Consider the following 14,833-nt stretch of genomic DNA (forward strand, 5'->3'; position numbering starts at 1 on the left):
CTCAGTTAGGTCCTCCTTAGGTTATTTAATGAATGGCTCATCTTCCGGCCTTCCACCTAAACCCCTCCTCGCCCCCCACCTAGCCAATGGCACTGACCACAATACACCTCCTCCAAATTCTTGCCGACTCCAAACACCCATTCCACCAATCAACCAACTTGATCCACAGGCAGTAGTCACTGAGCACCTGGCCCCTCTCTCTGCCCCCACACACTGATCACATGACCACCAACCTCACCCTGACCTTCCAAGTGGTGATTTAAACCCCTAGATCTGCCAACCCACACCCTCAAAGAGCAAGAGCAGGGTTCCCATCACACCAATTGGACTGCCATCAACCAAACCCCCCACTGCTGGTGCTTGGCCTTCATCTTCGCATCCCCCCCCCCCCCCCACCAACCCTCCACCCCCCCCCACCCCCCCCCCCCCTCCCTTGGATGTCTCTCCTGCGAATACCTGGGCCTGGACAAAATTTCCAATGCACTGGGGAAAAGGCCTTACCTTGGGTAAGCCAATTCAGTAGCGTCCGAGGCCTTGGAGCTCGGGTGCTATTGAATGTCCAAACGATTGTTGGCCCAGACAGTTTAATCTGCCGTTACAAACTAAGAGGAAGTTTAGGCTAACTGGATTGTAAAGGAGACCACATCTACACTTAGACGTACTCCACTTTATACCACAGTTGTCTCCTCGCAGTTTGTAATGGTAGCTTCAGTTGAAATTTGCTCTTGGGTTTTCTGAAGCAGCACTGGGCAATGATCAGCAAAAGACCACCGGGCAACAGAAGAAAGCCACCAGCCCAACCAACAAACAAAGCCTGGCCAAACTCCCAACGTGGGACAAAATCGGGGATGTCAGCACTCCAGAACTTCAGCACTGTCAAGTGAGCTACATAGGACACCGGGATGAGGGTCGTAACTCCAGCCAGAATAGCGAGAACTCCACCGCAGACCATTAACCTCCCCTTTTTGACATTATCATCATCATCACCACAGCAGGTGACAGACGTTGACCCGGATAGCGAGAGCACCAAGCTCAGCAGGCCAAAGGCAATGGACGTGCACATGAAGATTCGAGCCAGTTGAATGTCCTCTGGTAATGTGAAGAGACTATCATAGCCCTTGCACTGGACATTTCCTTCCTCTTGAGCAACGCACGTCTCCCAGATGCCAATGGAGAACTCCTCCGTCAACACTAAGTCATGGTTCATTGTCATCCAATCGCGTAGAACCGTGGTTGCCAAAGAGCACATCCAACCAAGGAACGACAGGCAAAACCCTATACATTGAAATACACAACTTCTTGACTTAATCCGGTTGTCCCTATCTTCAATGAAAGGCTTTTTAGCATCATAGATTCCTGCAAGGCATGGCTCAATGACTGTGTACATCCGCTCCTTATTAGAGGACAGCACTTCTGAAACTTGAACCCGAGGAGGTGGACTGAGGTCGCTGCGAGCTCTTGACATTCCCTCTTTACTGCTTCTACTGTATGTACACATGGTGCGTCTAGGGGAACTTGGAATGGAGGACCTGCAATCAATAGAAGACATTAGTGTTAAACAACACTTTTGCTTAAATTAACTTTATAAGATTAATCATGAACACTAAAGAGAGACAGCTCAATATCTGTGTGGTATGAAGTTGTTCAAATTGGGAATTGTATTGGAATTTTTTAATTGACTTACCAGACATTGTATTATTTATACTTCCTTAACTTGAAGTATCAATTTCAAATGAGTTTAATATAATAAAAAGAACTGTGGACCCATGTCAAACCATGGTTACAAAGGGCATACCCAACCAAGGGACAACAGGAAAAACCCAACATGTAACTTTGTTACTTCAACCTGTTGTCACTGTGGCCATTGAAATACTCCTGCAAGCAGCGCCGACCAACCAGCAGTAATATTCACAGACATGTCCTCTAAACTTACAACCCTCCCATAATATTTGGGTTCTTTCAATTCTGGCCACTAGGTCATCCCTGATCTTAAACAGTCCCTGATCTTAAACAGCTTGTGCCCTCAATTGCTAAGGACCTACAGTAAGCTCTGGAATTCTCTTCTTAAACCTGCAGCTCTCTACTTCACCATTCTTAGGACTGACATTTTTGGCCAAGGGCCTGATCATCCACTATTTCCTGGGGGGACAGGGCTTTCTCCATCGCTGCTCCCACACTCTGGAACTCACTACCCCAAACCGTCAGAGACTCCTCCTCACTCACCACATTCAAAACATCACTGAAGTCTCACCTGTTCAGCACTGCCTTCAATCACTGACCGTTACCTCGCCTTCTGTCTCCTTTTCTCTTCGTTTACTTATTTATCTATTTATTTTCTTTTATGTTTTAGCAAACCTTGTAAAGCGTCTTTGAGTGTTTAGAAAAGCGCTTATATAAATGTAATGCATTATTATTATTATTATTATTATTATTATTATTATTATTATTATTTCCTGATGTATCTCACTGTTCAATTTATAACAAATTAATCTCTATGAAACACCGTTGGACTTCATTGCTTCACATTAAGAAACCTGCAAATATATTCATTATTGCAAGTAAATCCCTGTGGGAAGCTTTAGAGCAAGCTCTTGAGCTGGAGTGGGATGGTTTCATACTCGGTTGGGTAAGTGAGGTAAACATAAGCAGGAGGTAATTGTAGCTTTTCCATGATGTGAAATTTGGAAGGTTAGGAGTCTGACCTGAAAAGTTTCAGAAAGGTGTCCATGCACTTTGTCCATGAGGGAAAGGTGTTTTTCTTGATTCCACAATGTATTGTACTTGCCCTTTCCCACCCCAGCAACAAGGCAGAGTTAAGATCCAGATGTGTGTCAAAGAGCCTGGGAATGTCAAGGAAATGGAAAACAATAGTGGAGAGTTGGCAATTATGTAATGAGAATAATGCATGGCTCATTGCCATTGCTCCTGCCTCTGACTCAGAGGATTTAATTCTTTCATTCATGGGTTGAAGCTTCACTGACGAAACCAACAATTGCTGGAAATCCCTAGCTGCCCTTGAACAGAGCATCTTGCTGGACCACTTCAGTCAGCAGTTGAGTCAATCATTTGGTTATAGTTCGCAGTTGAAGAGCAGGGTGGCAGATTTCCAAACCTGCAGGTTATGATTGAAGTAGATGGGTCTTCATGACAATGCAGATCACTTTCTCCAACTAGATGCAAGGAACTGCAGATGCAGGTAGGTCTCTGCAGTCGGTCGGGCAGAATCCTGACTTGATGCTGCCTAACCCACTGAGTTATTCCAGCACTTTGTGTTTTTTAAACTACTTTCTCCAATGATACTTTTATTAACCCCATTTATGTTTCTTTCCCATTTGAACCCTTGCCCTTGGGTTACAAGCTCATTCACTTTTATACCATATCTCCCAAGATCAAGCATCTACCCTCTCAAGACTGCTCAGGATCTTACTTCTTTCCATCATATCACTTTCCACTGTTCTCTTCTTCCAACGAATACAAGCCCAGCCGATCTAACCTTTCTCTATTAGACAACTTACTTATTCTGAGCATTGGTCGAGTGAACATCCCCTCCATACCAATCCTCTTAATACCTGTAAGGATCTTATATCTTTCAACCAAGTCTCCTCTAACTTTTATGAAACCTGACCCTTCCTCATAAGGCACCCATTCCAGATATTAGTTAAGTAGAGGATTTCAATTCCACAAATTTAGACGAGATGCACTCAAATGTATGAGAGACAGAATTTGTTCATAAAATGCCTAACTGTTTAATGACACAGACCCATCAAATGTTGTGGTTCAGCTTTTGTAATTGTTGCTCCATTTTGTAATTGCCCCTTCTAGAGAGAGGCAGAGACATCGCCAGGTGTCTGCAACCATAAGATAAACTAATATAATACTAGTTCCATCCTTGCTTGGGCCAAGACCTGGGTATATGATTTATAAAGTACAATCATAAAAAAGACAGCAGGAAGAGATAAAGCTGATCAAAGGAAGAAAGTTGTTTGGCAAAACCTCAATTAAAAGTGTAAACGGAATAACTTCCAAAGCCCTTTGTTCAAGTGAAGGACACATGGCTTTCAATAGAGATGTTCAGCATCATGGATGGTTTTAATAATTAAGGATAAATTGTTTCCAGTGACAGAAGGAATGGTAACCAGAAAACCTGGAAGGCTGGAAATAGAATCGGGAAACATGAGGGAATACTTCTTTAACAGAGTAAGTTTTTGTAGAGTGTGCTGCCTGAAAGGGCAGTAGAAGGAGATTCAATGGTTGTTTTCAAGACAGAACTGAAATACTTGACGAAAAATGCAAGGATCAAAAAGCAAGGGAATGCGATTCATTAGATAGCTTGTGCCAACAGCGATGTGAAATGGGCTGAATGGGCTCTGGTGTTATTTGATCCATGATTCATAAATTTTGCTTCAAAGTTGTACAGGGAGGTGAGTATTAAAATCAATTAAGTGCCCAATTATCAGTTGGCGTGGATAATGTCTGACCAAACCCTGTCAAAGCTAAAACTCGTGCTCTTACTTTAAAAGGGGGGTATTTCCAACACAGTGATAACCTCGGATAGGCAGGTTCTCAGATACAGAACAAAGGGTAGAGACTAAGACATCCACTGAAACACCAGCAGTATATTTTAGGGTTCAATCCTGGTGAATGATAACTTAGACCTCGTGATAAGAAGGACCTTTGCATTGGGAGAGAATTTGCAGCTTGTGACATACTCCATATGCCTTCTGCCCTTGTCCTAATAGAGAGTATGCTTTTACAATCCAAATCTCTTAATGGTGGAAAGGCTTTGGGAATTCAGGAGGTGAGTCATTTAAGGAGTCATTTCAGTACTGTACACAGGCTCTGATTTGTTTTTGTAGCCATAGTGTTGAAGTTTCTGGTTAATGTAATCCTTAGGATATGGACAATGAGGAATTTTGCAATGTCAACTGAAAGTATTCACTCTTGTTTACAGGCAGTGGTTATTACTTTGATTTTGTGTCGTGTGATTTATGTTCTGATGAGCAAAAGAAAAGTGCTGGAGAAATTCGGAAGGTCATGCAGCATCTGTGGAGGGAAATCAACAGACAATGCTTCATCGGGACCGACTCTAACAGCGTCTGAAGGGTCCTAGTCTGAAATATTATCTATCCATTTTCAACTACAAATGTTGGCTGGCCTGCTGAGTTCCTCCAGCAGTTTGTTTTTTTGCTCAGAATTCCAGCATCTGCAGTCTCTTGTGTTTCCGAAGAAAGTATGAATTTGCTTTAATCAGACAGGGTTGACTGCAAGAGGACTTTGGAAGTTTCCAGTGTGAACTGAGATAACATATTTTAAAACTGCCTTGATTCTTTCCCTCAAGGGTGGAACAATTTTTTTTCATGTTATCACAGATGTTGAAGATAAGTGTAAAATTTACATGAAAATTAAAACATTTTAAAGATGATTTATAACACCTATGAGTGCCAGGGAGAGAGATGCACACTGGCAGAATGAGAAGAACTGTGAACACTTAGCTCGGCAGATTTGAAAATGTCAATTGTTCCACCATGAAATTTACAAAGGGTTCAGATATTTGAAGAGGTGCGGGGAATGTAAATCTTATTATCCCTCCACGTGTTTACATTCGTGCCAGATGTTGAGTTTTGCACACCAAATAGGTCTGAAACATGAGCTATCTCCATACTTGGAGAATCTTTCATCTTATCTGGCTCACCATGCAGTGTGTTTTTCATTTGCTGAAGTAGAATTGGTCAATTACAATTGCAGAAAAAGGTACAAGGAGTTACAGATATAGTTTGAAACAAAATAATACAGGAAAGTTGGTCTATGTATACTTTGCAAGTCTCCATTATTAACACCACTACTTATCTGCGCAATATACCAGGTTCAATCCTGCCATCAATACTATCGCGTTGGATATCACGACCAATGCTCCATCCCTCAACACTCTATTTTGGATCCAACAACAACATTCTCCAGTAAACCTATTTCTTGAATCACTTAGTATTCTATAAGTGATCCACTTGGTCTCACAACATTCCACAATGAATCCACTCAATATCCTAATATTTCGCTCAATGAGGTAGAGCTCAGCCCCCTTATCCATCCGAAGCACCACACTTTCAGGGGGACTTCCTGGGGGGAATTTCAAGTATGCTCTCATAATTTTGTCCTGATTAAAGGATGCTCCAGACGATGAATTCCTGGAAAATCGGTGGTGGGCCTTTATTGATTTTCAGAATGTGAATGTAGCTGACACGGCTGATGTTTAAGGTCATCCCCAATTCTTGAAACTGGTGTGATTTTCGTTCACTTCTGAGGCATGTCAAGATCAACCATGTTGGTGTGAGACTGGAGTAACATAGAAGCCAGAGGACAGCATGTTTCTGTCCCTGAAGAATGTAAGTGAAGCAATTAGAGTTTTATGACTAATGGACAGTTTCATTTAATGGATACCAGATTGGGTTTCTAAATTTAACAAAAACGAAGTTTAAAATCCCAAACTGTTGCAGTGGGAAATTGGACTCAGCAGTTTCTGGATTACTAGTCAAATTATTTCCAAGACTGACAGACAATGACTGGAAGTGGGTTAGAAAATATTGATGGGGATCGGGCAGAAAAGTGGACGTGGCCCAAAACAGCTATGATACATGGAGTAAGCTCGAGTGGGCACCTGGCCTCTCGCTGCCTTACATTCCTGTGTTCATATAACTGCTACAGCATTGCACGTATGACAGGATCTAGAATGGGGTGAGTAGAATTGGGTGGGTTTGGCAATACAGATGGAAATGATAACAATACGGTACAGAAGTCTGACGTTCCATGCCACCAGGTTCAGGAACAGATTCTTACCTACAACTATCAGGTTCTTGAATCAACACACACAACCCTAATCCAACTTCTGTTTTCTGCTGCACAACCGCCAACAGCTGGGCTATCTTCGACAACGGAACACTACCTACTATCTCCTGCACTGCCGTGGACTTGTTTTAAAAAATATATAATTGGGGTTTTCACAAATGTCCTGTTTTTTAACATAGTCTTTTTTTCTTTTTGCTGTTGTACAGAATTTTAAGTGTAATTTATGGATAATTTATGTTTGCTGTGCTTGTCTGAGTCTATGTGCCTGTGATACTGCTGCAAAGATTTTCATTGTACCTGTACCTCACCTATACTTGTGTATATACCAGTAAACTTGACTAATGCCCATTATCCAAGTGCTTTAGTGCAGGCAAAAGATCCATCACACTTTTTCTAGTGTACATAAAGCCAGTTTGCCCCCTTCATCCTACCAGGCTAGAGCAGCAAGGACTGTATAGACTCCAAGATCAAATTCTATGTTGGGTTATATCTGCGGTTGAATATAATAGTTGGAAATGCAAATTTAAGCCAATTATCAATGCATTGCTACATCAAATGCTTTGGGATCAGATAGATTCTCAAGGTAGGGGATGAATAGAACCAGAAATAATGAGAGTTCATTCTATCAGGAGGAATAGTAAAAGGCTAGAAGTGTAAAGAAGATTGGATTGTTTTTTTGCTGCTGTCATTAATAATATAAAGCAGGTTGCATTCTGAGCCACATGGTTAATATCAAGATGATCATATGTCATCAACCAACTCACAGTGTTTCACCATTGTGTAAACAAGAGTTTCTTTCTGTTTAGGATCTTCCGTTCTCTCTAAGTTTACATTGAGTTTTGGAACTCTTCAATCAACCCGTGGGTGAGTATTGAACAAATCATAAATATAACAAGGCTATTATTTAAATATTTAGGAGGAATTCCATTGCACAGGCTGAATATGCTGTTTGAACATTAAGTAGATAAGAAATGATGAATTTATAGGAAAGGCTGCAGAGGACGAAAGGAGATGGAGGGGGCAGCGTGGGGATAAAATAATTGTGTTTCAGAAGATAAACACAATATGGTCTAGATGGGCTGAATGGCTTGTTTCTCCACTGTGGATTCATTGCTTACACCATTTACCCTCATCTACTTAAATATTTGCATTGACCATCATTTGTCTAAAATACATTAGTTGGGGGAACCCGCCATCTTTTAATTGTCTGTAAAATTTGCACCCTCTTTTAAAGAATCTAAAATTAGCAAAGGACTTTTAGAACATTTTGTTTTGCTTTACAAATTGAATGATAAACATCATTACTTTTATTATTTCAAGTGCCTTAGAAGAATCAGAACGACTCTGCACAACAGTAGTGGGAATATTGAGAAGATCCACTTGAAGCAGGTAGGAAGCATTAGATTTTGTCCGATTATCGTTAACAGGCATTGTGATCTGAGTGCTGACCTCTTGTGTATAAGTAAAGCAGTAAAGTGGGAGTAATTAGACAGCTCCGATAAAGAGGCTGTACGGTTATGATGGGCCAAATGGTAAGCTCATTCTGTTTTTGACATGATACGATAAGCGTGCATCGCAAAATAAGCTTTGCATTGCTTGTTGAATCTTACTTCATGTTCATAACTCAAAATAAAATTGCATCTACATATCCTTTCACAATGACTGCAAACCTTTCCAGTGATGTTCATATCTTGTAATTGAATAAAAATAACAAATCGACTATCAGTCATATTTTTTACCCAAGTCCGTATATATTATCGAGCCAAATCATTCCTATCATGTGTCTGAAAGATTTTCTTCCATCAAACAGAAATTACTTCTTTCATTGTTTGAGAAATTCAGAAATGAATAACTATAATGTTAAAGATAACCAGAGACAATTCAACCCTTGCATTCTCTTCATTCTAAGCCGATACTTTCCCATCACCCGTGAATGGGTTATTCCTGGTTCAATTCAATTTTTACTTTGAAATTAACATTCCTACACTATTTTTGATAGAATGTATCCTTTCAATGTATTATGTAAGGGTGCATTAGCCAAGTCCTTGCATGTAGAAAGGTACCTTGTAAAGTTGGAAAATTAGGTTTTCTCTCCTTTGGAGATCTGTGTGTGGAAAATCATGCACAGTTGTCCCGTGATACTTTAATGCCTGCAAGCAGTATGTCAGGAATATAAGACGTACTCTTCCTTTCATAGCCTCAGGGTTTCCCACAGGACTTTACAACCAATGAAGCACTTGTGAAGAGTAGTCACCATTGACAGCATGATACACGGTGGCTAATTTGTCACAGAGCTAGTTCCCAATGCAACATAAGATCGCCTGTTTCAGAGGTTGAAGAATACATGCAGGGGATGTGTTCTTTGTTATTGTGAAACAGGGCTCCAGATTAATGTGCCGTGCCGACAATGGCACCTCTACGCATTGTACCCTGAACCCTGCACTGGAGTATCAGCTTGGGTTATGTAACTGGGTCCTTTAAGATGTGATTGACTAAAACCTGCTGGTTCAGAAGCACGAGTGATATCACCCACTCACAGGAGGCAGCTTCCCTATGTGGAAACACTTGAGTTCAAATTTACCCTGCAAAGATTATTGCACATTTAGCAGATGTGATGGAAGACAAAATTCTAACCCTACTGTCAGTAGTAAATCTAGACAAATGCCTCTGTGAGATTGTATGGCACTGTTGTCTCACTGCTGTACAGGGGGCTTTGACAGACTAGGCGTACATGGGGCAGCACTAGAGCTGCTGCTGCACAGCTCCTGTGACCTGGATTCAATCCTGATCTCGGGTGCAGATTGCACGTGAAGTTGGCATCATTGTTTCCTTACTATAACTTTCTCTTCCTTCCCCTGCCTGTGCACATCTTTCTTTCTAGTTCTCCCACTCCCATCACCCAGTTACTTTCTTCTCCTCTACCTCTTCCTTCCACTCATCTCCCTGTCCCTTTCTCCTCTCCCCCCATTCCCTTCTTCCCACCATTTCTCCCTCTGGTTTTACATTTCACTACACACCTTCCTTTCTTATCAGCTCCCATGATCTTCACCCTTTCCTCTTCTCAACTTAGCACCTCCAACCTTCATTATTATCTCCACACTTCTCTCTCCCACCTGTCTCACCTATCAGTCAATCCCTCCTCATCTTCATTCACCTATCACTTGCCAGTTCTTTTCGCACCTCTTCCCCTCGCCAGTTTCTAGGAACTCAGAAAGAGTTCCCACAGAATTTTTTTTTTCCCTCAAGATTTTACCTTCTGCTGTCTCATTTTTTAATCTATCCTCAATTTCCCCTGAACTAAGCAGCTTGCTGAGCCATTGAAAGCCAACAGCGTTGCTGTAGGTTAGAATTTAATATATGCTAGACAGAGCAGGGGTGTCAGATTTCAATCCCAAAGAACATTCATAAAGCAGATGGGTTTTAAAACTATCCAGTAGTTTCATGGACACCACACTGGCACCGTGATAGAGTTGCTGCCTTACAGCACCAGAGACCTGGGTTCGTTCCTGAATATGGGTGCCGTCTGTACGCAGTTTGTACGTTCTCCCTGTGACCAAATGGGTTTTCTCCAGGCACTCCAGTTCCCTCCCACATTCTAAAGATGTGCAAGTTTTTAGGTTAATTGGCTTCTGTAAATTGTCCCTAGTGTCTGGGATAGAACTGAGTGATCCTCAGTCGACGCAGTCCCGGTAGACCGAAGGGGCTGTTTCCACGCTGTATCTCTAAAGTAGGTTTTTATTGCTTATACATATAATTACTCTAATTTACACTCCCCAGCTGCTGTGTAGGATTTGATAGAACATCACTTAATCAATAGTCCTCACTACTTTATAATAATTCACTGATTTAACTACAATTAGGTGGCAGCATCTCTTAACCCGCAATACTTTCCTCCGAGTGGAAGGGCAGCAGGCGCGAGGGATCCCCTACAGAATCCTCTCTATGATTAAAGAAGGCATCTCACCATCACTTTCTCAAGGGCTATGAGCCAACGACCTCTCATCCACAATTGCAATCCAAGGAATTGATTAGTTCTCCCCAATGTTCTGGTCAATATTTCTCTCTTGGCCAACGCTTGCCAAAATAGGTTGTCTTCCCATTTTATCTCATCAGCAAAGCAGAGGTTCCCAGTCTTCAAAGATTGACTTAGTCTGAAGCATCATCATTCAGAGAATGATGTAAATTATCAATCCACTCATCATCATGATGAAGGGAATACTTTAACACGCTCTGTCATTTGAACGTTGCTGCTACTCATATGTGATGAACTTTAGCAGGTCTGCTACACAAACATTGCAGTTTCTCAAGTAATATGGCACCCTTGCCAAGTATCAAGCAAAGGATGCAACATCTAAACATTTGGCAAAGACATTGGACCAATATTCATACTGGGTAAATGACAGAGTATTTTGCATGTATGAAGCCAGTCTAGAGTTGTCATTGGAGATTACTGCAGGTGACAGTCTTGATTTCCTTGCGATTTTCCTCCTGGGTCAAATAACAAGGGCAAGGTGGATTGTCTTAAAATAGGAATCGTGGCCATTGCGATGTTATTGGAAAATGGCACTGAAGTAGAAGGTCAGTTATGATCTTGCTGAATGACAGTGCAGGCTCGAAGGGCCGTACAGTCTGCTCCTGTTCTTGCGATATTCTTGTGTAGAGGAAAGAGCATTGATCTGTGCAGACTTTGTACAGTTGCTCATGGATTATCAGTACATTAATACAATAGTTGCCATTTCCACTAATGCACCATTATTTTATGCAAATCTATTGAGGCTACTTGCGCAAATGTGACAACCTGCACTTTGGAAGAACTAAAACCCCCCCATAAAACAAGAGTTCCTCATTTGAATAGAGCTTGTTGTATACAGAAAGAGTGCTAAAGTTGCTTGCTTCTCTCGCAACTGACACGTCAGTCGCCTGCCTGATACATCTGCGCAAGGCAGATTTACTGATGTCTACCGTGGAGTTGAGAGTAAGTGTGAGGTTAAAATATTTAGGCTTAAGCTGATACTGGTACTTATCGACATTTCCATATCTTATCTTGAGGTTTTCCCATAGATTGGCTTGAGATGCTTGTCACAAATCTGTAAATTATGTTATTTCTCCCGATCTATATTTTTGCCTTATGTCTGCAATGCAAGGCAAATCATGGAGTTCTTTTATATTTTAATCCATCTTGGCTTGCATTATTCATAGAACATAGAATAGTTCATCATGGGAACAGGCCTTTCAACCCACAATGCCGAACATGTGGTTGTTAAACTAATCTCCTGTGCTTGCATGTGACCAATATGCCACCATTCCCTGCACATCCATGTGCCTATCTAAAAGTTTTAATGTCACAACCATTTCTGCATTTACCACCACACCTGACAGTGTCATCCAGGTGCCCATCACTCTCTATGTAAAACAAAAACCTGCCCCGCATATCTCATTCAAACTTTCCCTTTATGACCTTAAAGCTATGGCCTCTAGTCTTTAATATTTCATATCATATCATATCATATACATACAGCCGGAAACAGGCCTTTTCGGCCCTCCAAGTCCGTGCCGCCCAGTGATCCCCGTACATTAACACTATCCTATACCCATTAGGGACAATTTTTACATTTACCCAGCCAATTAACCTACATACCTGTACATCTTGGAGAAAGGGTTCTGACTGTCTATCCTATCTAAACCCCTCAAAATGTTATAAAGCTTTACCAGGTCTTCCCTTCAATCTTTGATGCTCTGGGGAAAACAATCCAAGTTTTTCCAACCTCTTCTTATAGAGTAATACCCTATAATCCAGGTATCATTCTGGCTCTACCTCCTCCCTCGACTCTGTCCAGGGACCCCGACAGTCCTTTCAGGTTAGGCAGAGGTTCCCTTGCACCTCCTCCAATGTTATTTACTGCATCCGTTGTTTAAGATGTGGACTCGTACATCGGCGAGACCAAACGCAGACTGGGCGAACGTTTCGCGGAACACCTTCGCTCAGCCCGCCTGAACCAACCTGATCTCCCGGTTGCTGGACACTTTAATTCTCCTTCCCAATCCTACACAGACCTTTCTGTCCTAGGTCTCCTCCATTGTCAGAGTGAGGCTAAACACAAATTGGAGGAACAACAATTCATATATCACTTGGGTGGCTTATAGCCCAGTGGCATGAATATTGATTTCTCTCACCAGGTAGCCCCGACATTCCCTCTCTCTCTCTCTCTATCCCTCCCCACCCAAGTCGTACTAGCTTCTCATTTTCACCCTACAAACACCTGCTTGCTTTATTATTGTTACTTTTTTGCATATCTTTCATTCATTGTTCTTTATCTCTCCACATCACCGTCTATATCTCTCATTTCCCTTATCCCTAACCAGTCTGAAAAAGGGTCTCGACCCAAAACGTCATCTTTCCTTCTCTCCAGAGATGCTGCCTGTCCTGCTGAGTTACTGCAGCTTTTTGTGTCTATCTTCGGTTTAAACCAGCATCTGCAGTTCCTTCTTACACACATCATTCTGGTAAATCTAATTTTCATCTTCTCCAAAGCTTCCACATACTTCCTGCAATGGGTGGATCAGAACTGCACACAATACTCCAAATGTAGCCTAACCAAGGTTTTATAAAGCTGCAGCATGACTTCCTGATTCATACTCGATGCCTAGACCATTGAAGGCAAGCATAGCACGCACCTTCTTTGTTGCTCTACAGTGTGAGGCCACTTTTTGGAAGCTATAGACTTGGAACCCAAGATTCCTATGTTCACCAATGCTCTGAAGGGTCTTGTCATTAACTGCGTGCCTTCCCCTTACATTCGACCCAAAGTGCATTCACACATGCTTGGATTAAACTCCATTTGCCTTCTGCCCTCCATAGCCTAATAGTAAAGTGTGCTTCTGTAATGGTCGCCAATCATGTAAAGGGATAGAGTGCATCGGAAATGGATGTCCTTGAAGGTTCTGAAACCCAATATCCAGAACAAAATGAAAACAAAAGGACCAGCAAATGTAGGTAAAAAACAAATCTGACAGAAATTGCTAATCCCTTTAACTACGTTTGCATTAAAAGGCACAATCTAGTAACTTGAAATTGGCAAGGTCAAGAAACCATTGAAATCTGACACCAAGGTAAAGAAATACTGTTGTCATTGCTTCTCTCGTATTCCAATTTCATGAAGAAACATTGTCCCAACACAAGTTGATCTTCAGCTTTCTTAATGGAATTCAATTTCCAGAAATGTGGAGTGGTTGAACCTGGCTCTACATTTTGTCCCCACATCGTCCTCATTACTTGGGAGTCAAGAAGGTCAAAAATTGCCTTCCTTCTACCTTGTGATTTGAATGAAGCAATTCAAGTTTGCATGATACATGCAAGTAAATGTTCTACTAAATATCATGAAACTGTTCCACGCTGATGTCTAATAGTGTATTTTACAAATGTAACAAGTAAATTTACATTTTGAATATATTTCACCAGACATTAAATAATGTATATGTTTACCTAAAGCTTAAAAAAAATTAGAACCATTAAATGGAGAGTGTGATTTATAGACTAGAATTTATAGTGCTTATTACAATTGGTAAATAATTAATGACACCTGGAGTATTTTGCAATCTGATTTCCCACAGAGCAATTTATGGGTCTGTAAGGCTCATGAGTACAAATGTGTGTTGGCACACATCCAAGTTACTGTCAAAGTACACAGCTTAAGTCCTACAGCCTGGATACAATTCCTCAGACCCATGGTTATTGAATAACTGGATTTGCTTACATATAAAAATAAAGATCTACTGATGAACAATTGCAAAGGTAAACTAAGGTCACAGAATTCTGACGGAGTAGGGAGGTGGATACAGGGGCGTTTGGTCATAGTGGGGAAAAGGGAGTGAAAGATGGATTTAGCAAATCACTGCCATAGTGATTCTCTTCTCCATAATTCTCAAAGGTAGTCTTTCATTTGCACTCCTAATTCTAAACTAGATGAGGAAGAAATATTGGGGACTGGGGGAT

The 14,833-nt window shown here is 41.4% G+C and overlaps 1 protein-coding gene across 2 annotated transcripts in view; it reads right to left on the reverse strand.

The window, feature by feature from the left end:
• Positions 1-438: 438 nt before the first annotated feature.
• The window catches only part of LOC144598890 (claudin-24-like), a 72,262-nt gene continuing 57,867 nt past the window's right edge, over positions 439-14,833 (reverse strand). For both annotated transcript variants that reach the window (XM_078409452.1, XM_078409453.1), the window contains exon 2: positions 439-1,529. In XM_078409452.1, the coding sequence (XP_078265578.1) occupies positions 653-1,529 (877 nt within the window). In that variant the 3' untranslated portion in view covers positions 439-652. The remainder of the gene's footprint in view (positions 1,530-14,833) is intronic.

This window comes from Rhinoraja longicauda, chromosome 12 (genome assembly GCF_053455715.1).
Source record: "Rhinoraja longicauda isolate Sanriku21f chromosome 12, sRhiLon1.1, whole genome shotgun sequence".
Taxonomy (NCBI): Eukaryota; Metazoa; Chordata; class Chondrichthyes; order Rajiformes; family Arhynchobatidae; genus Rhinoraja; species Rhinoraja longicauda.